The sequence below is a fragment of the Ciona robusta genome, chromosome 3 (assembly GCF_009617815.1).
Source record: "Ciona robusta chromosome 3, ASM961781v2".
Taxonomy (NCBI): Eukaryota; Metazoa; Chordata; class Ascidiacea; order Phlebobranchia; family Cionidae; genus Ciona; species Ciona robusta.
Window position 1 is genome coordinate 1,603,394 of NC_143237.1, and position 25,309 is coordinate 1,628,702.

Below are 25,309 nucleotides of genomic sequence, written 5' to 3' on the forward strand. Positions count from 1 at the left end.
AAACATATGTGATCAGCACTTGACTTGTCTTTAAAAAAGTAACATGGGGAAAACCGGGCGTAAAAAAGTGAAACAAAAACAACCAGTTTTACAAACAAAAATTAGAACAGAGCAGATACAGGACTTTACGAATACCGCAAAACACAAAATTAAAACGGAAGTGAAAGCAACAAGTGCTATTGAATAAATCTGGCAATATACTGGCAACAAATCGTTGGACTTGATTTTTGTCGGTTATATATTTCGTATAGCACTTGACCCTAGATGGTATTTCGTTACGGGAATCGCCCGACTTCAGATTTGCAAAATTTAACTCAGAATCGAGCAAGTGATATAATCGTTTTTCCATCACTGTTTCCCACACATGAAGCGACCACGTTAAGTAAACGACACCAAGTAAAGGAAGTGCAGTAGACCAAGGAACAAACTGCTTTTCCTTGATTCGAGTGTCTGAAGAGGATTAGAAACGTAACTTAATCTTTGTGGGGTCTTTTCTGTGACATTTTAAACTTTAAACGCATTGATGTCTTTAATCTCATTCTCGATCACAGAAAAGTGAATAAGGACACCTAAATAAAAGTGTGGAAATTTTACGTTGTATTTATTTATTTATTTATTTTAAGTTTTTCATAAATCATTATGAACCGGAGCTTAATTTACATTTAGTTTTAATGGTTTTGTTGCTGGATAATTTAAAATCAGTCTGAAAACGAACACCATTTTCTAGCATTGTAGTCGATACTTTAACACCCCCTCGTGTACAATGTAGACGTTTTAATACTGCCGTTAACGGCGCTATAGAAAGAGCAAAGAATGGTTCAGACATTGCGATACACAAAAATATGACCCGACCTTCTAAACAAGTTTTTGACAATACTCTCGAGCTGTAGCATATATCGGACATATTTTCTGTAAAGTTCGCGTACCGGTTTATTTATTGTTGAAAATCAAACCTGCATTTAGTAGGGTGGGGAAAGGTGGGACACCTTTAGCACATAATGTCCAAAAAATATCCTGATCGTGTTTAAACAATTAACAGCGGTCTATAGAAGTCACCGAGGATACATGGTTTTGTAATTCTTTGAATGTTTTTTGTTTACTACTAACTAGGACGAGAAAATAGAATGAAAAGGTGTCCCAACTTTCCCCACCCTATTTTTTAACCAATATTATATTTCCAAAGATCACACAATATAAAACGATTCCGTAGCGCTTTCTTTTATTCGGAGAAATATATGCTGATATATCAACTATCAAGTTACAGAAACAAACAGAAAAGGATAGAAAGTTAATTGGTCTTTAAGTAGGGAGGTGACCTGGTGTAGAATTCAACCCCTTTGTAAATCTCCTTTCGTAGACCGTCCACCGCTCCATCCATCTTATACCTTCTCCTGTCCTCCTCCAAAGCTGTGAACAACTTTTGCTCGGGTTGAGTCGGATCCACTTTGTCCATCGGTCTCTTGTTGCCCCAACGGTTGATTGAAATGTCGGCTTTAGACATCAAAGTGTAAGCGACGGCACCTGCTGCTAAAGAGGCCGAGAACATATAAGTCACTGCTTGCGTTCTAAGAGACTTCTTTATTTTCATATGATAGTTCATGCCTCGAATTAAAGTCGCAGCCATTTTCTTTCTTGCAGATTTAAACTAAAGTGTAACGTACTTCTTCTAAGTCAAACTAAACGAGTATGGGAATAAAACGTGGTTGAAACTGCAGCTCGACCGCGACGAAAAACGTCGGAATGCGAATAATCAACACTTTAAATATAGGAGGGCGATTGCTGCGTTGCTTGCAGTCGCTTTATGGAAAATTCCACAACGTTAAAGTAAGATGCTGATTACTCCCTTGCTATGTGTGACGTGTGGGGTTTCGGGAGTTTGTGTCGCAGTTTCTGTTGAATGTCATGCTCGTAAACTGCGACGAATGAGGTATAGTTGAGTTAAATCCAAGTACGTATATATGTGAGGGTATGCATTCGAATATAGCTATATAGTAGGTTGGGGGAAGATGAGACACTTTTAGCACATAATATCCAAATATCCTCATCGTGTTTTAAACAATTAACGCAGCGGTCTGGGAGCCATTACCATACGGTTTAATAATTCTTTGAATGTACTTAGATCAAAAGAGATGAGAAAATAGAATGAAAAGGTGTCTTATCTTCCCCACTCGACTATACATGTACCTGACAGGGTTGTGTCAAACGTGTGTGTATTGCAGGTGTGAGCGTATTCAAAACAGCATTCATCTCTTCGGGTGATCACTGTTTTCGTTCATCAGAATAACTTCCGTTCTTTGTATCCGACGCTACATATGGTTATAGTGGAGTATAGCGCTTGCACAAACACGTTCTTATCCATGTTGCCAATCGCTTTATAGTTTATATAAATAACTGCGGTTCACAGTGTTCAGTGAAGTTATAAACTTTTAAAGCGAGCACGAATGATTGACAGTCTTCCAAATCCTGGGATATGTCAGGCAAGGCAGAACGTGCAACTTGTCAGAAAGATAAGCTTACGTTAGCAAGTCGGTGACTGCAAACGGACTAAAGCAATTATCGTGACAGATGGATAACTTTGATTAAATTCAGGGGTAGGAATGTCCTGTAGTCACGTACGGTGGATGGCATGCTGTTATAGACAGTTACGAAATCTGCTAAAGCAGTCAGCTGTACAATACGGAAGTGGATAAATTTTATGAGGTTTCTCACCTCATTAAAGTTATATTGCTTTATAAGATACCGTTTAGGTGGCGGGGTGGCGGATATCGTCAGACACTTGTCTGCAAAAGTTGAAAATGCGGTTAATAGTTGGCCTGGAGACCGGACACCAGTGTTTTCTAAATATTTCAGTGTCGGAATAGGCAGGACCACCCGTTAAGCGTCTCGGTAAAATATTCGGTGATATTTGTACAGTTGGACATGCGGGTTGCAGATGCTAAACACTTGGCGTTGCAATATTGGATAAGCTACGTTGTAAAATATATTCGGTTGCTGCCAGGTTTATTTACACTTGTTTAAAAAAACGATCTTCTGGCATTTATTTGTCATTTAGCCTGATGAAGACGACCTGTATATAGGACGTCGAAACGTCGGGGGGAAATAAAAGTCAAGAGCTGTTCTACTGTGTGAAAGTAAGGTGTCTGCTTTTGATTATTTGCTGTGAAATGCAATTGAAGGGAAACCGATGCATAATCTGATTGTTCCAATTGCTTTTTGCAAGTTCTTTTCGCACGCTGATCAAAATTGTGGTTTAAATTTCCTGTTCTTCAGATCGCAGGTTGCGGCAAGAGGTCGTCCAAAAGCGACGTTTACGATGTTTTAATGTGTTTTCTTTGCAAAGTTGGCACGTTTACGGGTTGTAGTTCGCAATACGACCGAGGTCGAGCGATAAAACGTCAATTACCTGATGTGCTGAACGGTGTGGAGGTGGAATTGATAAATTAATAATTTCCGTCCACATAGCGTTAACTGTAGCTAGCTAGAGTACCACTGCCAATCCGAATCAAAACAGCTATGGTAGTTAAAAGTACAGCGGATATGAAATAACGATTGGTGCCTTGACCAAAGTATAAAATTGCATAATAGTACTTGACTTATTCTGCTGTGCTATTTATTTCAAACCGTAAACCCGTACTTCGCATGCACAAGTTACCGAAGAGAAAACGTTCACCGCTATGTCGCAACAAAGCTGGTTCTGGTGTACAAGCTACACCGCAAAACAATAACAAAAAGATCTCAATACCTTCGTGGGTGCTTTGAAAGTCTGAGTGCTAGAAGAAAGAGCTTTGCAGTGTAGCTGTGTCCGCCTGTCAACTCCGCATGATAAATAGTTGGTTATGCTTGTTACGTTTACGCGTTAGCTGTTGTCGGCAGGCACGAGTTGTGGTGAAATAAACACCAGAAGTGGTCTAGTAGTTAAAACCAGGAAATAGGAGTGGCGCAAAGCAGACAGTTTCCTTGTGTATTGCTATAACCGCGGTAAAACACTGTTAAAATTGGTGCTGGTTCTCAAAATTTATACTTTTGTAGTGATGTCAGAAGCTGAAACGTACCTATCATATATATGGTATGATGTGTATATTGTAACTGACCAGAAAATATGTGTTGGGGCCAGTTTAGATTTGCTTAATTTAACCTATCTACATCGTTCTACAGTTGGAAAAGTTAAATAACATCGAGTTTGTCACTGAAACTTAAAAGATGGAAAAGGAGTATAACCATAGTGACGTCACAGAAGAATTTATTGGAAATAAAGGAGGAGAACTTGCTGATGACGTCATACCAATGGGATTAATCCGTAAGCGACCTCGAAAATTTGCTATTTCTATGGTGTATAATAAGTGTATTCTCGCTGTTGCACTTCAACGATACCGTCATTCATATAGTATAGGGTGGAGAAAGACGAGACACCTTCAGCACATGTTTTTATAATATCGTGATCGCGTTTTAAACAATTAACAACCGTCTGTGGGAGTCGTGAGGATGCGGTTTTATAACTTTGAACATTCTTTGTATACCACCAAATAGGACGAGAAAGTAAAATAAAACGTGTCCCATCTTACCCCATCCTATTATATCTACATATTAAGTGGGCATCATTAAGACGTTGGTTTATTTAAAATGTTATTTGTTGTCGGCGTCGTCTTAATGATTGACTTCATGGGAATTGTATTATTTTCCGCTTCAAGGTACTTGACACAGTTTTGTCACTCGTTCTTTATTTGTGGTGTAGAGTAAGATAGAACGGGTCAAAAGAAATTGCGTGTGAAAAATAAAATGATCCGTAAGTAGGGCGAACTGAAAACAAAACAAGTCGTATTGCTTGTATATTAAGGGATTACGCGGCGATGTACGTTTCCTATCTGTCTTGCAATATATAGACAGTTAAAAAACCTTTTTAAATCACGAGGACCAAGTCGACGTGGAAAATGGATGTTCTTTGTTTGTTTGGTTTAAACTAACAGTGTAGAAACCTTGTAACGAAGTTACGAAACGTAAATAACTTTACATTTAAAAAAATGCGTCTTGCTATGTATAATAGTTAACAACAATATTTGTAGAAATATAAACCTAGAAAATATAGAAAACTAAATCTTGCTTTTGTATAAGTGTTTTATTGCTTTGGCCTCTATTTAAATTGTACATGTTTAGTTCAAAGACTTAAATGTAGTAGGTTAGGAGGACAAGATAGACCATGTTGTCATTCTATTGTATCATCCAACTTTAATATTAATAAAAAAGAATATCAAACTAATTTTACAACCATATCCTCATGAGCCTATAAAGCGTGTCAATGGTTAAAAACACGATTATAAAATTTGGGATATTATTTGCCAATGACATCCATCTTACCCCACAGTACTATACGAAGTTTCCGCGGTGCTGTTTTGTAGGAATATCATGTTACTAACTTACGCTCTCTTTCCCGACTTAAGTTCCTTGCGTATCAATCATCGCGCTTCCCCCAACAACTAATTACACTAGAAGTGACTAGATCGTTAAAATTCCACGGCTGATCCTTTAGGTTTAGTTCTGCAACGGCCAATTTAACGAGATAACTTTACCCCTGTGTTGCTGTGGGCAACCGGTCTCAAAACCGACAAAAAGTTCAGGTTACCAGTCATCTGAAACTTGTTGTGCCGAGCTTTGAACTGCCTGGTTTAAAAGATCAAATACCGGTTTACTGTTTGACATTATACGAGTGCATTCACCCGAATTAATCTTTGCCCAAACTTCGTGCTAGAAGATAATCTTTCTTAAGGTGGCTGTACACAGTGTCCGGATTTCGCTGCCGCATGCGAAACTCGGTAATGGGTTTGCATACGACTTCGCAAGAATACTGTGTACAGCCACTTTTAAGCGTCAGCATTATGCTTTAACATAGCGGACTAGAAAATGTAACTGGTTTTTCTATATTTCCAATAAACTTAGACGTGCTAAAACCATACGCAATGCGAAAATGTAAATGGTCATATGCATACCAAAGTCAAACTATAATGTTGTAAATCTACGCCTATTGAATATTTAATTATTCGCGTCTATAATCAACAATTAAGTTCGCTTTGCTACATAATGTATTTCCTGCTTTCCAGTGTTCTACGCCGTTATGTTTGTGATATCAATGGTTTTCCTATATTTGAGTTGGATCGTCTTTGTGAGATACGTCATGCCACGTGACGGCTACGTCACAGAAGAACTGAAGTTAAAAATTCACAGAATTGTGGTTGGGTGAGTTTGGTGGTTTGCTCTTGCAGCATACTACGGTTTGATACTTGCCACTAACTAATCGTTTAGGAATCTGTGTGTGTAGCATGTTCGGGGAAAAGGTTCACGTTTTTATTCTCTTTTATTGACCGATTTGGTAGTAAACAAAGAATATTTACAGAACGATAACCATATTCTTAAATGTGATTCTAAACTAGAGTTGAAAATACGATTAGGAAATATGGGATACCATGCGTTCTCCGTTTAGCCCAAGAGACTATGTTATCTGGGATTGCGTAACTCGTGGTTCCGGTTTTATCCGTGATTACCCAAACACACAATGTCTGGTCGATTTTTCCTTAGTTACTTATTAAAGTTTAAGTTTAAATTTGTTCATCGTTGAAGCTAGGAGGTACAGTAGGGTAGGAAAAGATGGGACACCTTTAGCACAAAATATTCAAATATTCTAAATGTGTTTTAAACAATTAACAACGGTCCATGGAAGTCGTGAAGATACGGTTTTATAATTCTTTAAACGTTCTTTGTTTACTACCAAATGGCAGGAGAAAATAATATAAAAAAGGTGTCCCATCTTCCCCCTAATATATATTTATATATATAATATTTCGTAAAACACGTACCAAGTTCATAAAACATTTTCAGGCATGGGAAGAAACAGCCTGTTCTACTAGAAGTTTCCGTGGGAGATTCACACAGCAATGGGCCTCTCATACCTTAGAAATGACCGGGCCCACACCTCGGTCTGTTATTGACCGTTACTTGCCAAACGAGCATACAGTCAAGTAACTAATGACGAAGAAGAAACCCATGCAGCTGAAACAAACAATCACCGACGCCCTGCTTTTCACATATTATATAATACCACCACTCGCCACATTATATTTAATAAGAGTGCGTGCGTTATTCCAAAGCAATTCAACACGCGTCATAAGGCAATTATGTATCCGTGCAGGTCCACCCATTGCTCAAACAGAACTCCAAATGATTAAATTTCCCGCAAAGTTGATTGTTGAGGTTTTACATCTACGTAGGTCCTTTGGAGTCATACGCACCCCAAACTATATCCTTTCTTTGTAACTGTTGATCATTTATGAACTCTTGCACAAAATCAAATATAAATCATGAGCGCACACGGTAACGCTTTGTCCCAACTGTCGTAAATTCAGTTACAAGAAGTTAAACGACTTTGGCGAGAAGTTAAGTAAAGTCTACCAAAGTTCTTGGCAAATGCTAGACTCGGTCAAAACAAGGTCGCCTCAAATCGGTGGCATTTGCTTTTGTTTGCTCTGCCATAGGCTTCCAGATTCAAGTCTGCTGTTTCACCGCAGATGCGACAGAAAAAAGTGGCTTTAATTCGGTACCGCCTCCAAGGTACATAAAAGATCGCGATCTATAGCGACGTGGTAGAACAGCGTTGAGCTTAGTTTAGCTGCATGTTTAACTGAGAATGGGGTGATGAGTTAATGATGTTAGGTAGTTTTTGAAATGGCATTAGTTGTTAATCACTTATTGCTAAAACTGAAAAATATATAGGTATATAGTAGGGTGGGGGAAGCTGGGACACCTTGAGCACATAATATCTAAATATTCTGATCGTGTTTTAAACAACTAACAACAGTCTATAAGAGTCGTTGGGATACGGTTTTATATTTCTTCAAATGTTTTTTGTTTACTGTCAATAGGACGATAAAACAGAATGAAAATGTGTTCCAACTTTCCCACCCTACTATATAATACAAACCATTTTGTAATCGTTTACAGCAGTATCTAAAATTACTTCTGGTATTTTAGTTTAAATTTATAGTTCAATCATGAAAATGTATTTACTGCTCGCCGTCTTGGCTTTTGTATGCGGAGGTAAGTACGTTTAATAATAATTCAGGGGTTACGAAATTTAACTGTCGCCAAGACATTAGTTTATGAATATGCTTGTTTGTATGTTATAGTGGGGTGGGAAAAAAGGGACACCTTTTTATTCTACTTCTCGTAACATTCAATAGTAAACAAAGACCATTCAAAGAATTATAAAATCTTGTCTTCACGACTCCCATTGACCGTTGTTAATTGTTTAAAACACGATCAGAATATTTGGATATTATGTGCAAAAGGTGTCCCGTTTTCCTAACCCAAGCAGTTTACATTAATATAGTCGTTTTCGGCTCCTTTGGTATTTGTAATAAAATTACCTTTTTATACCTGAGAACCCGAAAATATTATTTTTTATCCTGCCTGTTAGTAAAAGAAAGTTATTGCAATGATATATTACAGCGCAATGTCTTGACTGCTACATGTACGTGGTGAACGATTATAACGGACTTCCAGAATTGGACCAACCACCCCCATCTGCATGTCCTGGGAACGAAACACATTGCGCCACTTTATCATGGACAAGTGTACTCAGCACCAATGGTAAGTTTTATAGCTCTGCCAATATATATTGTGTGCACATTGGGAACAGAAGTTAAAGGAGCCTTAAACCATAATTTGGCTTTGTTCAGTGGCGACACCACGCTAAAGTACAATAAGGTCAAATGGGTATCTTTAAAAAATATTTCACGTATTTCCTAAACGTGTGATAAACAACAAACAACGCTCTTTTACAGTTGTGAGGATTCGGTTACATAAATCTGGAAACATTTTTTGTTTACCACCAAATGGGACAATAAAATAGAATGAAACGTACCATACCTCCCTAACCTACTATACACAACCCGTTTTTGCAGAAAAGGTTCGCTACCAAGAGGGATTATGCACCACCTACTCCGTGTGCACCCAGTTCTGTAATACATTGGCAGCAACTCCAACACTCAATACACCACAATGTCAACAGCAGTGTTGCACAGGTGAAGGTTGTAACAAGTTCCGTGGTATGGTGCGTTTGTAAATCTGGCAACATTGTAAAGTAAAACGTAGATTTCATTGAATGTTAATTATTATACCAAATTGCTTACGCAATGTGCTTTCTTTGCAATGAACTTTTATGTAAATCTGTAGCAATAAACGTTAGTTCTAAATAGTTTTAACAGTTCAAACAACTAATTTTTTTTTCTCAATATTTCCACTGTGTTGGTTACATATTTAAACGAACTGTTTGCAGTAAAATCTTCGTTTTCTAATTATATCCAAGAAAGTTTTAAACTCTTTACAACAGTTTCCGCGGTAAATATTTTGCACAAATGTATTTTTTAATGTTTTTTTTGCACAGCCCACTGGAGCAAATGTTTATAATTTAATTCGAATATACCAGCAAACAAATATAACGAAAACTGAAAAGCAAGTTGTGGTTTAAATGGCAGGAGAAGAAACATTAAAACAGCGCCCGGAGCGACTGGTTTGTTTTTAAATTTAAATAATTTCAACCAATATGGAACTTAAAGAAAGATTTTGAAGATTGTTTAGCGAACTGAGATGCTGTAGTGTATTATAGTGGATACTTTGTATTATAAACTCGGTGGTGATAGAGATATTGTGCAATATGAAAGTATGAGTAAGTTTAAGGTTTCTGAGCTTTTTAAGTGAAATTCCTTGCAACCAAGCACCAGGTATTCAACTGCAGGAAACAGTAAGTTTCATGTCGTGGGATCTTTGGTGCTTTCCGTCACTTTCAACAAGCATTGTGCTTCTTAGGATGCTTTCACTTCAAGCCAAGTATCTATATAGTATATTAAGAAAGTTAATACAAAATCCAGAAAGTATTGCAAACTAATATTAATGTATGTATGTGGCTGCCAGGTGTTTATAAGTGTAGAAGACATTTTCTGGAGTTTGTTTTGTGATAAAGGACCCACATTTTGTCTACCATACAGTAAGGCATCATTAGGATTTGCTGGTAACAACCTGTCCAAGGACTAATACACCAACAGTGATAGCAACATCACACATAGAACCCATAACCAATGGTTTACATTTGGGCGCTCTAACCGCTGCGCCAAGATCATAAAAACAAACAATTGCGAGGGGGATTTTCTTTAGTTGCTCACATCACCTGTACTGATCTGGTGAGTCAGGTGATCGTTCGATATAACTCTTCTCTATAAGTGCTTCTATTGACCGCTTGATGGCGCTAACACTTGGCGTAAATCGAATACGAGACTTGTTGATGACCTAGAAAAATTTGAATAAGTAATTAAACTAAATAGTTTTTAGTCAAAATTAAACCTAATACAAAAACAACAGTGAATAAAAATAAAAAAAGTGATTGATAACCTAACAATATTTATAAAATAAAATGTGTAAAATTTTAAAAGGTATTTATATATTTTATTACACTGAACGCTATTTTATTTTCATTGTTTATAGCAAACTGGTAATTTTGTGTCTTTTTATAAGTAATAAAAATATAAACATATGCTATCGAAGATTTAAATTAATCAAACCAACAAAGAAAATGTAATTTTCTGCAAAACTGCAGTCAAGAAAAACATGCTTAAAACTTGAGTAGTGTTAAATAAAAGTATGACATATTTCGGTGTTTTTGTTTCATAAAGATGATCAAATATAAACAGCTTACTTCTTCCATAAGCGTGTTATGGTGAAGCACCTTCCTTGCCTTCATTATTCGTACGATAGCTGCCTGTAGTCAACCACAATAACATAAACACAGGGTTAAGTCAATTATGGCCTAAATCTCAGGTACCACGGCATGCCAGTGTTATTTATTTTCACGTTAAGGAGCAAAGACAGTCATTATAACATGGGTGATCTGTTTCATGCACTAAAATTTTTTTTGACTTAAATATATTTATACGACAGTTTTCAAGCAAACCTGTTTATTGCAATGGTAAGACCTATACATGCTATACCTACATTTCTTACAAGATTAAACAACTAGCCATATGTGATTGAGTTAAATTAAGCATATAACATAGAGTTTTTGAGGCAAACCTGTAAATACAGCTTCCTATCATCCGCCACAGCTGTGTGAGTTTGTTGTACCTCCGTGGATTGCTCCTTCTGTGTTTGGGTGAACGCAACACGAAACTTGGTTCGTTTGTTGGAGAATTTTTTGTTTACACGAATTACGCTCATGTCCTCTAACTGTTTAAAAAATATAATTAAATGAATAAATATAACTTATTTACCCTCGTGTAAAGCAGAAATGACAGTCGTTATACCACAGGTGTTCTGTTTTACAGACCCCGTGTATGCTTATTCTTTTTCACAAGTTATATTTTCTTGAATTTTGTACGGCTGAAAATTTGGGACCACTAGGTTGGAGATGGACAAAACGGACCTCTGGGTTGTAGCGATTGCCGTTAAACCTCTTACCAAAGACACATACGCATACAAAAGCTCTGAAGCCAATATAAGGGAAAAGCAAACACCAAAACTGTTGTTGAAAAATTCCCCTAACCATGGTATATAGTAACGCACACAAAGAAAAACTAAACTTTAACCCAACCACACAATGGGAGAAAGTGACAAAGACTTGGGGAAACCACAGAATCGTGTATTTTATGACGGGGAAGGAAATTTCGTAATATGTGGCTGTTGCTGGGGACTCTGTTTTTTTAAAAACTCATATTTATGTTAAACTAACGTTTATTATAAACTCATATTTGTGATAATTAATATTTATGATAACTTTCGTTTATGATCAACTAACGTTTATCATTAACTCGCACTTATGATAACTAAAATTTATGATAAAAATGTTAGACCTGAAAACAAGTATGTAGCAAACACTCAAATTTGAAGGGTTCACAGCAAATACAACGTCAGGTCTTATATTCAACAATACAAAGGTAGCTATTCATTATAAATTGTTCACCTTTTCTTGCGTAGTTTTCAACAATATATTTGCATCAGTTAACGCAGCGATGTTTCGTTCCAAATCTTTGTCTTTTAACTTTGTGTTTTGTGAAATATCGGACACAGTTAGTTCGGTGGATTCGTTGAACAAAAGGATGATTGCAAGCTGGTAGGTTGACATGGATACCTTGAAATATATGAATGAATGCAAGTGTAATAAGTTCCAGAATCTGATGCTCATAGAGTTGAATGTTAAGAAATACAGTAAGGATCTGGTGCTATGAAATACGTGACAGACAGAATCAAAATGCTTCTGCAGGAACAATTATAAATTACATCTATTTCAGGCTTATAATATACCTGGTAGCACAAACATACAGTCTATATAGTATGGGGGGCGAGAGAAGGGATACCTTTTTACTCTATTTTCTTGTCTTATTTGGTAGTAAATAAAGAATATTAAAAAAATTATAAAACCGCATCCTCAAGACTCCCATAAACCCTTATTAATTGTTTGAATAACTTTAAAATACAATCAGGATATTTAGATATTATGTGCTAAAGGTGTCTCATCTTCTGCCACAGTACTATATATAGTTTTATGACATATTTCTGAATCTTACCAAATAAGGTTTGCTTGTAAAGTTAATACGAACTTCAGCTTGTGAAAGATGATGCAACCAACTTAAGTTACGACCGTTAAACTTGTGGTTGTAAAACTCTTCAAACTGGAAGGAATAGGAAGAAGATTGTTCGTTAAATTGAAAGTTGTTTATACTGTGCGTGTATTGCAAGTGTTGGGCTGGTGTTCTCAATGGTATTTCTAAATTGTGCTTATGCATATAACCTTATTTAATTTCATGTTTTTTAAAAAAAAACTATTTCAAAATATAAGAAAACATTTGAATGAATGTAACTTATTTATCCTCACGTGGCTAAGCAATGACAGTCGTTATAACACTAGCGTTCTGTTTTAAACACCTCCTGCCCATTTACGAGTTATGTAACTTTTGATTGTTATTGTTTATTAAACCAACATATACTTACTTGTTTCAAACATCTATGGAGAGTTTCTGGGAGAACAAATTCGACTTGATTTGCAGTGAGTGGCCACGCTCCTGCCTGTTATAAATATTCAACACTATAATAAGGAAATTCAGATACTCGATGCTCAATATTGTTACTGAGACATAGAAGTCATTTTCTAGTTGGCACTAAATGGGTTATTGTACCCTGGGTGTTGGGGTAAGAGACCAACTCTGGCCTAAATCTCTGGTCCCATGACTGCCACACTATAGGAACTCACCTACATAAAATAGAACAAAAACGCAAGACATGGCAAAACTTTATGTCATAAACAGACTTTTTAAATCGCATTCTTTTACGGGTAGATATATACCATTGAAACGAATAATATGAAACACCAACCTGTAACACATTAACGTTTATACTGGGTTGTGATGAGTCTTCCGTCTTGGCCACAGTTTCTTGATATTTCTTCCCAAGTTCTGTGCTTAACCTGACATCAGTGAACATGCAGTGTAGTTTGGATGTGAAGTCGTACCCACATACCCCCTTTAAGCGGTTGATCATCATTTCTTCCATATCCATTGCACATGGGCTGTGAATTAACCTTCTTGCAAGCGCACGACTGTAGAACTGTGGTAAGGGGGATGTTACTTATTTATCCCTGCGTGCATTCCATACACCTTGTGTCTCCTTACGAATTACCGCATACGTAACTTTGTGGCTGAATGAAACTTATTTATCCTAGCATGAAGAGGCAACGACAGTCATTATAACAGGTGTTCGTTTTAAACACCTCTTGTCTGCTTACGAGATACCGCATATGTAACTCGGTAGGTGATTGAATACGTTTGAATGTCTTTTTTTAGTATGGCTGATAATTCAGACAACCCACAATACTGGGTTGAAGAAATTGCAGTTAAGTGTCTTTCCCAAGTACACAGACACCCATATGCGACAGCATTGCTATCGTAAAGCCCTTGAAATCCTCTGAGCTACGGCCGATATGGATATTAGTTTGGTGTTAATATAATCAGTTGGAGTATTTTTACCCAACGAACTGATTAAATTAGAAGACAATTGTATCATATGAATATAGGATGTTTGTGATGTATTAAAACCAAAGAGAAATCAGTGTTTTATGCATCCTATAAAACAATAACTGACTTTTTGAAAAACATCTTTTTCATCAATATATCGGAACACAAGGATTGAGCTTTGAAGTTTTTCATCAGCGTCGTTACTCGGACCTTTTGTACAACGTCGTAAGATCGCATCACAGTATTTACAAACCTGGTGTATGAATATATTCATAAAATACATAGAGGATAAATTTATTGTGATGTTGTAAACCATACAAAATTAACCCAAGCAAATTACATTTGCCATGCGAAATTCATTAGTAGAACTGACTTAGGCTTATTGAACCATTATTTAACAAAACTTAAACAAAAGGCTTTAACACAGTGAATGCGCGAGCACAGTGGGTGTTGGGGTAATGAGCCAAAAAAATCTTAGGTTTTATAGCGTGCCAAGCTGTCGAACCTTAAACTCGTAGAAAAATAAACAAAACTTACAAGTTCCGGTGCCCTGCATTGCTGCTTGGGGTCGCTGTAGTTGACCACGGCTGTACATGCGCGGTCGAGCGCCGACACAAAAAGTTTGTCCGAGTGAAATGTGTCACGTATGACGTCATGAAAACGCTTGTGTACTTCCAGAATTGTTTCAACGAATTGTAACGGTACCTGTACGTGTATTTTAGAGAGGTTATTACTTAAAATGGCTAATACTATATTTTGTATTATGCATATTTAGTGATGGGTAACAAGCAGGACAAAAGCATGAGATGTAAGACAAACCAGAAAGCTACATTGGAAACTTATGTTTATTTAAAGGACTGATGTTTGGGATTGAAGGGATGCAGAAACTTAATAATCCAAGCACTGTAATTTTAATACACTTTTATGGTAAAAAATAACATAAATACCCTATTTAATTTACACTAAATTGAAACAGCTATACCAATCAATGTTTACAAAACAGTATGGCAATAAGTGTAATTTACTACTGTGGTTTGTTTGTGTTAATGGTTCTTACGTTTCCTTCCTTAATTCCCTTGACAAGATCGAGACCTGTTTCCTTGATGTGCGCCTCCAACTCTGATACCATATGTGTAAGTCCATTGGAAACAGATTTAAGCAGCATGTACATGTGGTGGAGGTCTGGGGGGTGGAGGAGTTTGTATGTATGGGTTATAGACATAGGTGTTTTGTATTTAAAACTTTAAGTAATATCTGGGGTGACATTGTAAAAATGCGTTACACTAAAGTTGTCAAATATATAGACTTAATAAATGTCTTTAAAGTGAACTTGCTATAAAGTAAAGAGTTTACACTAACCAGTGGCTGAGTTATGTCGTATCATTTGTCGACAACCAGCTTGTAGGAATTTAATGTGGTCGATAATAACTCGTTGCTGGCATTCTAATGTTGTCTTCTTGTAAGAGGAAATATGGAGGAACCTTCGGCTTCTCATCTCTTCATCTGTGAGGAGGCTCAGGATCTGTGGAGTATTTATTATTAGATTGTTAATTTATCAAAAGGTTGAAAATATTGGGGTTCGATAACTATTAACTGAAGATATGTTTTTCAACTGTCACTACAGTACTTTGGGATAATTCCCCAGGTCTTTAAGAGTACTGAGAATTTATTAAAAGGTTGTTGATTTATCATTAAGGTGGCAATGTGTTCAAATATAACTGAACATATGTTTAGCTATAATGAATTGAATGAATCTGACCCAGATGTAATGCTCATGGAGTTAGACCACTCAGAATCAAGTGTTGCTATATGCATAACTGACAAAAACTAAAATTTTATTTGATTTTATTGGTATGTATTTCGTAGTACTTGACCCTGAATGTGAATATTTGGTCAAATGAACATAGGTTTATTTAGAGAAACCCGATATACAAAGTAATATACTTATTTCACACCTTGTTCATGTATTCCGAGCAAGTAGAATCATCACGTAACTCTAAAGCTTTTGCTCGATAGAAGTCACCAGTCTCTTGAAGGAATAATTTCTCAAACACATCTTCATAATACTGCAAGAAGTATTTTAATTAAAAATCAGTGGGGCAACTAGTGGGATACAGAGTGACCAGTCGCTCCATTTCACGCTTCTCCTACAGCCCTGAACTAGTATACACAATAACACAACTTTACAAAACAAAGCAACAAACTGTCCCCACTTTAAAATACATCAATGCAATACAGTTTGAAACTATTTAAATGCAGCTAAACAAAACATAACACACTGTGACAGTCACTATCAATTCAATTAAAAAACACACAATATAGATCCAGTTTAAACACACCTTTAATGCATTTCTCTTCTTATGTTGTTCAACAGCTACCAAGGAGTACAAAGCAACCTGATGTACCGACTCCCCACCTAATTTCCCTTCCCTGTCCCTTGCTATGTCCCTAAGGATGGTGGAGACCAACCGATGTTGTAAAGGTTCCAGCATTCCTTCTCTCCATGCCTCCATTGCAAGCTGGAAGTTCGGTAAAATTAATTCACATTTTGGAAACTACTAAAGTCACATTTTAGAGAATAATAAGGCACTATTTAGAAAAGAAAGTCACATTTTGCAGTGAAATAAAACTAAGTCACATTTTTGGAACAGTACACATATCATAAATATGCAACATTGGTACAATACCGGGGTGAAACTAAAAGGGTTGGCCTTCCACTTTCTAAGATCTTATTAAAACACTTTTATACTTAAATTTGTAATGTTTATAAATTGGTGCCAAAACCTATGTTATTTCTCCTACATACAAGCAACCAATTTACTAGAAATCTTTCATAAAATGATTAAATACAGAACAGCTGGACAGAATGCATAAGGATTGTTTTACATATTAATTACATCTACACACAATATGTTGTTTTAGACATCTCACATTACAATTTCTGAAAATTAATTTGAATATTAACACAATGTTCAAGCCAAACATTCATGGTAATTGTTGAAATAAGTGTTTAGTATTCTAGGGTAAGATGGGACACCTTTAGCACATAACATCAATGACACCATCAGTCTCTTATTGGAAAAAGCAGATGAGTATATTGTATATTTGTATATATCTTAATACAAAACCTTACATCTTTTATCTCGAGCATTTGTTCCTTGTCATCTACAACGAAACCATATTCGATATCTACATCACTCTGTTTGGACTTCCGTACATACTGGTGGTTGAAATGGTGGTATAGTAGGTTCAAGTACATCGCTCCTTGACTGTATGTTTTCCAGTGCCTATGGAAGAGTTGGTAATTAAGAGAAATGATCTGAAGGGACGGGTAGTATAATAATTAGTAAACATAAAACTTTGAGGGCTAGGATGAAATCCCCCCCGTTGCCCCCGGTGTATTGACATGGTGCAGGTTTGCTTCCAACACGGATGGTATGGGTTTAGGACTTGAAGCTGTTACTATTAGGTAAGAGACTGTCTTTGTTTAATGTTTGGGCGCGACCCTTGCTCGAACCCATAGATTAAAAATATCCACAAAAATAATTATACACAAAGTTTCATATATAGATGTGGTAATTTGTGAATGGGCACACTCACTCATTGATGCTCACACTTACTTTGCATAGCTTGACAATAAGTCAGTTTCACGAGCACAAACATCCTGCAAAAGATTGTAAAATAACTTAGTAACGAATTGTGTCAGGTAATAGGTTGAGAATTGAGATTAAAATAAAGGACAGGTGGCATATAATTAACAACCTTACTAAATACACAATTTGCATGACTGTCATTGCCCACCAAGCACATTCATAATAAATAATATTTTACAAACTCTATGCCATTACATACAACTGAACAGCTTTTGAGTGCATGCACCATTACACATAATTTCAATATTACCAACCTACCTTACACAAATGTTGAACATGGGAAGTTAAAAATGTTTTAGTTTCTTTATACAAAGATTCACCAAGTGCTTCAGGGTATGCGATGCAAAGCGAATAAATATCTCTGTCAATTAGTAGATAAGGATTTTTTCCAAATAAATGTTTTTGTGTGTACTGTGTTTATAATGCAAAAATATGGATGATGTAAATTTAGATAATCGGATAACACAAGATATTGCCCAGTGTTACTGTTTCTAGTGTTTCATATCCTATACAGTTATGTTAAATGTTACAAATTATGAAAAATACATATGCATCCTGTTTTGAATTTGGTGCAATCTGGGGTGTCATTGTTAAAAAATAGTTATTTTAAATTATATTTGCAAAACATAGGAAATTTTATTAAAAAATGTGACAAATGCAATGTAATATACTTTGCTCTATCTTTTGTTTATACACCTAACAGCAGGGTAAAAAGTGTTTTATGCTAAAAACATTTCAAATCATCCCTGTTTCAAAAGTTAAAATGACAAGTCAACCAAGGAACATTACACCTATGAAATAAACATATATATATATATTTTTTACAAAAGTATAATGTGTTGGTTTTTCAAAGGATACGAGAACTTGTCATTCCACACAGGCCGTGGTAGTGGAGCAGCCGTGATGACCTTCTGCACGGTGTCCGACAATCTGCCCCATGTTTCGTCGAAATTAATCCGACGTGACATCTTATAACCTCACTTTGCTGAGGTTTATCAGCTTTTATTACCCATTATTGACAAAAGTACCTAACTGCTTAATATTTTGATTAAAAGATTAAATGAAGATGATAAAAAGTAAGAATTAAGAGAACTGAGCACTAGCAGGTTTCCAGCTTAAAATTGATTCATAGACGAGTAAACTTGCATAAGCATCCAATGCTGCATAATATAGTTGGTCTTCAGACAGTGGAAATGTGGCCCAATCGCCTGAACGAATGTTCTTTTCTTTAGATAAGTCGGACTTAAGAAAATACTGACACAGCCTTTGAAGGCTCCAGCCTTGTGAGCTATTTATAGTACTTGACGCAAAATGTGAAAGCTCTATGTAAGATTGTGACATGAGACTGTGATCGGGAAAGATATTAAAGTCACGGTGAAGTTTCCACATATCTCCTATCACATTAACACCAGTCTTCTTTATTTCTGTGCTTTCTATCAGCTTTTTCAGAGGGGAAGGAATCATTCCCATTTTTGAAACTTGAAAGACAAAACATTGTTTTTTATTTGGACATATTTGAATGGTGGCGGTTATATCACGTTTCCCCTTAATATAACTGACAGGCCATTCAATATCAAAGCCGATTACGGAGCTTGGAGCCAAAGTTGATTGCAGTTCATCGCACAAAATAGAGCAATCGTTCACATCATGAGAGTAAATCAATTTACAAGTGTTTGGTAAAGTAAGGTTTGGCAAAGCACTGCATATCTGATTTTTTCCAGACTTTGACATCCACAGAGGTAAAGTTCTTTTCATGTTTTATCAGGCAGTGCAGTTTAGGTTTGTAAAAGGTATTATTGCTACTATTGCATCTGGATAAAACAAAACACATTGGCAATATTCTCTTTAAAACACAATCCTATTTGGCAATGATAAAACGATTTTGCATAAAACCAATAATTGCACTTGCACATTAAAACAGTACTATAATCCTACCACATTAAACAAAAACACAACAAATATACAAACTAAAACAAGTTTTTATAAAATTCCCTTTTACAATCTTTTAAAATCGCATTGTGTAGATCACATGGATTTCTTTCACATTTTGAGCAGATCAAAATTTCTGAAGATCCAAATTTTACTTCTGTTTCTTCCCGTTTGAACTTGAAGATTGAGAAGTGTCTGTATTTTCTGTAATAGGTTTTTGCCACTCAATTGGGTTCTTTTGAAATATTGGCCATGGTGGTAATGTGATTAAGCTAGCAACGAATACACCCACGAGAAGAACATACATGGAGTACGACAATCTTTGAGCCAGGTAACCAACAATAAAAGCGATCACACCAAAAAGACCACAAACTGCTTGTCCCAGTTGTTCAGCAAAATTCTGTCCACGGTAGTCAATATGTGTTGGAATATTTTCAAACATGATTTTGGTCACACTTAATGTAACTTGACAAAAATATCTGTAATTTTTTAAAATAGAAAGCATGTTAAATGTACAGCATTACCCAAATTTCTAACTTATGTTGGTGCTAGACTGCTAGTTAAGAGTCTTCCTCCAAACCCTATTTGCTAACACCAAGGTGATCCTAGAATACAGATATTCTAGCGGCCATTTTCGATACCTTCTACTGGTGCCACCAACCTAAAATTTGGACACTGTACTAACTAGACCCCAGCGGTACCGATTCTAAATTGAAAAATTTAAAATTCGAAAAAATATTAATTATGAATATTAATATTCGTCATAAAAACATATTTATAGAATTTTCTCCCGATCCAGCTTCAAATATGTTATAGCGCTAAGTGATACCTAAAATATGAAACATTATTTTCTTTAAAAAAGTGCGGGGATAGATGTTAAATATAAAAAAGTATGATCATAACTTGAATCATATAAATATTATATTTTCGATTTTTTTTGCGAAAATATAACTTACGCATACAACTATGTAGGTCACTAGCATGATATCCCCATCGAAATAAAAATTAATTTCAACTTTTTTTTATAACTGAATATTAATATTCGTCATAAAAACATATTTATAGAATTTTCTCCCGATCCAGCTTCGAATATGTTATAGCGCTACGTAATACCTAAAAAATGAAACATCATTTTCTTCAAAAAAGTGCGGGGAAGGGTTCAGAATACAAACAAGTATGAGGGTCATAACCCGAATCATACAAGTATTAAATTTTAAAATATTTCGGCGAAAATATAACTTACGCATACATCTATATAGGTCACTCACATGTTATCCCATCGAAAAAAAAAAATAATTTCAACTTTTTTTCATAACTGAATATTAATATTCGTCATAAAAATATATTTATAGAATTTTCTCCCGATCCAGCTTCGAATATGTTATAGCGGTACGTAATACCTAAAAAATAAAACATCATTTTCTTCAAAAAAGTGCGGGGATAGGTTCAGAATACAAACAAGTATGGTCATAACCCGAATCATATAAATATTAAATTTTCGATTTTTTTCGCGAAAATATAACTTACGCATACATCTAAGTAGGTCACTAGCATGTTATCCCCATCAAAAAATAATTAATTTTTTTTTTTTTTAAATTTGAATATTAATATTCGTCATAAAAATATATTTATGGAATTTTCTCCCGATCCAGCTTTGAATATGTTATAGCGCTACGTAATACCTTAAAAATAAAACATCATTTTCTTCAAAAAAGTGCGGGGAAGGGTTCAGAATACAAACAAGTATGGTCATAACCCGAATCATATAAATATTAAATTTTCGATTTTTTTCGCGAAAATATAACTTACGCATACATCTAAGTAGGTCACTAGCATGTTATCCCCATCAAAAAATAATTAATTTAATTTTTTTTTTAAATTTGAATATTAATATTCGTCATAAAAATATATTTATGGAATTTTCTCCCGATCCAGCTTTGAATATGTTATAGCGCCACGAAATACCTAAAAAATGAAATATCGTTTTCTTCAAAAAAGTGCGGGGATGGATGTTAAATATTGTGGAGAGTATTAATTACTCGAATTTCGTGTTTATATATTTTATTTGCACGAACGCATGATAACTATGTGTTTTCAGTTATATTCTACAGGAATCCGACGATGATCAACGAACAGACAACGAGGAGATCACTAAATGTTTGGTCACTATTCCTCACTTTTTACTCTTCTATTAATTCTGCATCGTATCAGTTTGCAAAATAGTAGAAGAGTAAAGTGTTTGGATTACAACTACACAAAACTCCTCTCTGGTGGACCTTGCCAACAACGTTAAAACTCTATAAATGCCAAAGATGAACACATTCGCAAATTAAATAACGGAGGTGCAAAGATTATCATAAAATGGGCGAAAGCGACTTTGCACCTCTACTTCAGGCGTTTCTATAACAAACAGGTTTATCTTCCTTTTCTTTAGACATTCATTATTGTCTGCGACAATTCGATCGAGCCTATCAATTAATCTTAGAGGCTTCAGAACAAACAATCTTTTGTAGGCTATTAATTGAAACAAATAAATTAAAATTCTTGATATATTTCCAGGTACGTAAGTACGGATAGGATAACCGTAAATAACCCGAAATTCGAGTAATTAATACTCTCCACAATATTTAACATCCATCCCCGCACTTTTTTGTTTAGGTATTTTGTGGCGCTATAACATATTCAAAGCTGGATCGGGAGAAAATTCCATAAATATATTTTTATGACGAATATTAATATTCAAATTTAAAAAAAAATTAAATTAATTATTTTTTCGATGGGAATAACATGTGAGTGACCTATATGGATGCATGCGTAAGTTATATTTTCGCCGAAATATTTTAAAATTTAATACTTGTATGATTCGGGTTATGACTCTCATACTTGTTTGTATTCTGAACCCTTCCCCGCACTTTTTTGAAGGAAATGATGTTTCATTTTTTAGGTATTACGTTGCGCTATAACATATTCAAAGCTGGATCGGGAGAAAATTCCATAAATATATTTTTATGACGAATATTAATATTCAAATTTAAAAAAAAATTAAATTAATTATTTTTTCGATGGGAATAACATGTGAGTGACCTATATGGATGCATGCGTAAGTTATATTTTCGCCGAAATATTTTAAAATTTAATACTTGTATGATTCGGGTTATGACTCTCATACTTGTTTGTATTCTGAACCCTTCCCCGCACTTTTTTGAAGAAAATGATGTTTCATTTTTTAGGTATTACGTAGCACTATAACATATTCGAAGCTGGATCGGGAGAAAATTCTATAAATATGTTTTTATGACGAATATTAATATTCAGTTATAAAAAAAAGTTGAAATTAATTTTTTTTTCGATGGGGATATCATGCTAGTGACCTACATAGTTGTATGCGTAAGTTATATTTTCGCAAAAAAAATCGAAAATATAATATTTATATGATTCAAGTTATGATCATACTTTTTTATATTTAACATCTATCCCCGCACTTTTTTAAAGAAAATAATGTTTCATATTTTAGGTATCACTTAGCGCTATAACATATTCGAAGCTGGATCGGGAGAAAATTCTATAAATATGTTTTTATGACGAATATTAATATTCATAATTAATATTTTTTCGAATTTTAAATTTTTCATTTTAGAATCCGTACCGCTGGGGTCTAGTTAGTACAGTGTCCAAATTTTAGGTTAGTGGTACCAGTAGAAGGTATCGAAAATGGCCGCTAGAATATCTGTATTCTAGGATCACCTTGGTTTTGCTAACCCCTTACCCCTATAATAACCACTAACTACTGCTATGTACCAGAAGATTCTTCACTAGTGCCTTTATGTTTTATAATATTTAGGTCGTAACCTAAGATCTAACATCACGAAATAAGGAGATAAATCTGTTCTGTTAGTGTCAGCGTACGGATGTGTAATTGTAGGACTTCAAACTGATGAATTCTTTACTCGTTCTTTGCAAAGTAGCTATAAATTACTTAACGTAAGTTGCGCAATCATACAGTACCGCCATTTGTGTACCCAAATATGTTTTTATAACAAAATGTCTATATAAAAATCATGAATCAGTACAAACAGAGTTCTTTTACAGTAAAGCTAGTAGGCTATAAAATTGCATTTTAACATTTTGCATTTAAAATTGCAGCATGTGTCGAACGGAAGCAACATAACCCTGTCAAGAGTGTAACGTTGCTAAAGTAATGACAACAAAATTAAAAATAAATCTAGAGCACATAATGAATGCTACTGCTACATAAAAATTATGTTGTGATTTTATTGTGGCGAGTCATATCATGAAACTGAATACAATGGGTCGGAAACATGGGACGTGACTTATTATTGTTACAGTGAATAGACTCGCTGTTTACTCTTGTGAGCACAGCGTTTCAGCAGAAAGTTTTAGCACAGACCACTATAGATATGTACTTTGTATCTAGCGTTTTATGTTGAGTTTGTGTTAATTAAGTATTTACTAGGCATAAAAACGCTTAACCAACGGCGTGAAAACGCTTATGTGGATATTAACCTACATATGATGTTCTTAAACATCATATATTAACACCGAATACTATCTTCGTACCAACGACTACACCAGCAACGGAGTGTCAGGCCAACACCAATCATGTTCACCAAGCGTATCTGCTCGATGGCGCGTCTTTCATCATTCAATGTTCGTATTCTTCATAGAATTTTGCTTACAGCTTATGGCTGTCGTGTGAGAGCGTAAGAATAGAGGGCCTCCCTATTGTTTCAGGTCCAGCACGGCCTACCCAATACAATGAGCAGGCCATGGGTTCAGGCATATTTTAATGCGTATTATTAAACTATGGTTAAGGTAAAAGAAGCGTTATAATAATAATAAGGAAATTTTGGAACGAAGCATTTTTTAGCACTATATAACTGCTAATGTACAATGAATACAAAGAGTTACCACGGCAAAACTGGACAATTATATTTAGCCCCCATTGGTAAGGTATTTCAAGTGAAACCTTTACTAAATAAATGATTTATTGGTATTGGCGGTTTGGTATAGTCCGATTATTATGTTAGACCGTGGTGCATGTTATAGTTGGTTGTCGTTCTTTGGTTTGGTTAAATATTAACCACAGCCTAAGTAAATGAGCTTACTCATACCACTCATACCACCGGCGTTTAGTAAGTTGTAGCCGTATTTGTCGGTTGAGTGATTTTTCTCCATTTGTAACATACAGAATGTCACCATTTGAAGAAAAAGCACCTGAGAAAGTTTTCAGTTATAGATGGCAATATGAGAAAAGGGAATTACTAAAACAGTCGCCTCGCGTGCATTATATGATTTCATAGTCACAAGTAATCTCGTGACACAAATACAGACGTCAGTTGTCTGTATGAAGCACAGAAATAAAAAAGAGTAGAACGCGCAACTGCCCAAAACCGTGATATATTCTTTTTTCTATTCACGTGACCACCAACTCCGTCCCCATTTCCCTTCGTCTTCATTGTAAAAGATAGGCGCATGGTAGTTTTAGGAGTTTTTAGCTGTTTATTTCAAAAACTACACCAACTATTCAAGTTTATTAGGCCAGTTTAGTTATTTGGTAGGTTAACGCTTATAGTTTACCACTTTTTAGGAAATTTAATTATTTATTAATTTTGATTAAAAACCTTCAAGCAAACAGTTTGTTAGAAATATTTGTATATTAGAAAA

General features: G+C 35.3%; 5 protein-coding genes across 5 annotated transcripts; 2 read left to right on the forward strand and 3 right to left on the reverse strand.

Annotated features, from left to right (window-relative positions):
- Positions 1 to 1,202: 1,202 nt before the first annotated feature.
- On the reverse strand, positions 1,203 to 1,876 carry LOC149737527 (uncharacterized). Its single transcript, XM_089874985.1, has one exon. The coding sequence runs from the start codon at positions 1,622 to 1,624 to the stop codon at positions 1,289 to 1,291; it is 336 nt and encodes a 111-aa protein (XP_089731111.1). The 5' UTR covers positions 1,625 to 1,876; the 3' UTR covers positions 1,203 to 1,288.
- Positions 1,877 to 4,134: 2,258 nt separating this feature from the next.
- On the forward strand, positions 4,135 to 7,363 carry LOC149737528 (uncharacterized). Its single transcript, XM_089874986.1, has 3 exons — positions 4,135 to 4,297; positions 6,093 to 6,228; positions 6,868 to 7,363. The coding sequence occupies exons 1-3, from the start codon at positions 4,201 to 4,203 to the stop codon at positions 6,941 to 6,943; spliced, it is 309 nt and encodes a 102-aa protein (XP_089731112.1). The 5' UTR covers positions 4,135 to 4,200; the 3' UTR covers positions 6,944 to 7,363.
- Positions 7,364 to 7,930: 567 nt separating this feature from the next.
- LOC149737529 (uncharacterized) lies at positions 7,931 to 12,164 on the forward strand. The gene is made up of 3 exons (XM_089874984.1): positions 7,931 to 8,082; positions 8,494 to 8,634; positions 8,949 to 12,164. Exons 1-3 carry the CDS (start codon positions 8,037 to 8,039, stop codon positions 9,107 to 9,109), a joined length of 348 nt encoding a protein of 115 aa, XP_089731110.1. The 5' UTR covers positions 7,931 to 8,036; the 3' UTR covers positions 9,110 to 12,164.
- On the reverse strand, positions 9,390 to 18,729 carry LOC149737530 (cullin-2-like). The gene is made up of 18 exons (XM_089874966.1): positions 18,554 to 18,729; positions 17,954 to 18,056; positions 17,663 to 17,706; positions 17,176 to 17,329; positions 16,382 to 16,561; positions 15,998 to 16,108; positions 15,402 to 15,564; positions 15,100 to 15,224; positions 14,580 to 14,747; positions 14,170 to 14,295; positions 13,405 to 13,635; positions 13,024 to 13,098; positions 12,600 to 12,704; positions 11,996 to 12,163; positions 11,110 to 11,262; positions 10,736 to 10,798; positions 10,211 to 10,329; positions 9,390 to 9,877 (listed from the first exon to the last, which is right to left on the reverse strand). The coding sequence occupies exons 1-18, from the start codon at positions 18,661 to 18,663 to the stop codon at positions 9,865 to 9,867; spliced, it is 2,211 nt and encodes a 736-aa protein (XP_089731092.1). The 5' UTR covers positions 18,664 to 18,729; the 3' UTR covers positions 9,390 to 9,864.
- On the reverse strand, positions 18,728 to 19,450 carry LOC149737531 (bifunctional 3'-5' exonuclease/ATP-dependent helicase WRN-like). Its single transcript, XM_089874978.1, has one exon. It carries the CDS (start codon positions 19,448 to 19,450, stop codon positions 18,779 to 18,781), a length of 672 nt encoding a protein of 223 aa, XP_089731104.1. The 3' UTR covers positions 18,728 to 18,778.
- Positions 19,451 to 25,309: the final 5,859 nt, after the last annotated feature.

What these genes read in the sequence shown, in the direction of transcription:
- LOC149737527 (XM_089874985.1), bottom strand. Translation starts at nt 1,624, where the DNA reads ATGGCTGCGACTTTAATTCGAGGCATGAACTATCATATGAAAATAAAG.
- LOC149737528 (XM_089874986.1), top strand. Translation starts at nt 4,201, where the DNA reads ATGGAAAAGGAGTATAACCATAGTGACGTCACAGAAGAATTTATTGGA. An exon ending in CATACCAATGGGATTAATCC is followed by an intron (nt 4,298 to 6,092) that starts GTAAGCGACCTC and finishes CCTGCTTTCCAG; the next exon opens with TGTTCTACGCCGTTATGTTT. An exon ending in ATTCACAGAATTGTGGTTGG is followed by an intron (nt 6,229 to 6,867) that starts GTGAGTTTGGTG and finishes AAACATTTTCAG; the next exon opens with GCATGGGAAGAAACAGCCTG.
- LOC149737529 (XM_089874984.1), top strand. Translation starts at nt 8,037, where the DNA reads ATGAAAATGTATTTACTGCTCGCCGTCTTGGCTTTTGTATGCGGAG. An exon ending in CTTGGCTTTTGTATGCGGAG is followed by an intron (nt 8,083 to 8,493) that starts GTAAGTACGTTT and finishes GATATATTACAG; the next exon opens with CGCAATGTCTTGACTGCTAC. An exon ending in AAGTGTACTCAGCACCAATG is followed by an intron (nt 8,635 to 8,948) that starts GTAAGTTTTATA and finishes CCGTTTTTGCAG; the next exon opens with AAAAGGTTCGCTACCAAGAG.
- LOC149737530 (XM_089874966.1), bottom strand. Translation starts at nt 18,663, where the DNA reads ATGTCACGTCGGATTAATTTCGACGAAACATGGGGCAGATTGTCGGAC. An exon ending in AAATGCTCGAGATAAAAGAT is followed by an intron (nt 16,562 to 17,175) that starts GTAAGGTTTTGT and finishes CCGAACTTCCAG; the next exon opens with CTTGCAATGGAGGCATGGAG. An exon ending in ACGACATAACTCAGCCACTG is followed by an intron (nt 15,225 to 15,401) that starts GTTAGTGTAAAC and finishes TCCACCCCCCAG; the next exon opens with ACCTCCACCACATGTACATG.
- LOC149737531 (XM_089874978.1), bottom strand. Translation starts at nt 19,450, where the DNA reads ATGAAAAGAACTTTACCTCTGTGGATGTCAAAGTCTGGAAAAAATCAG.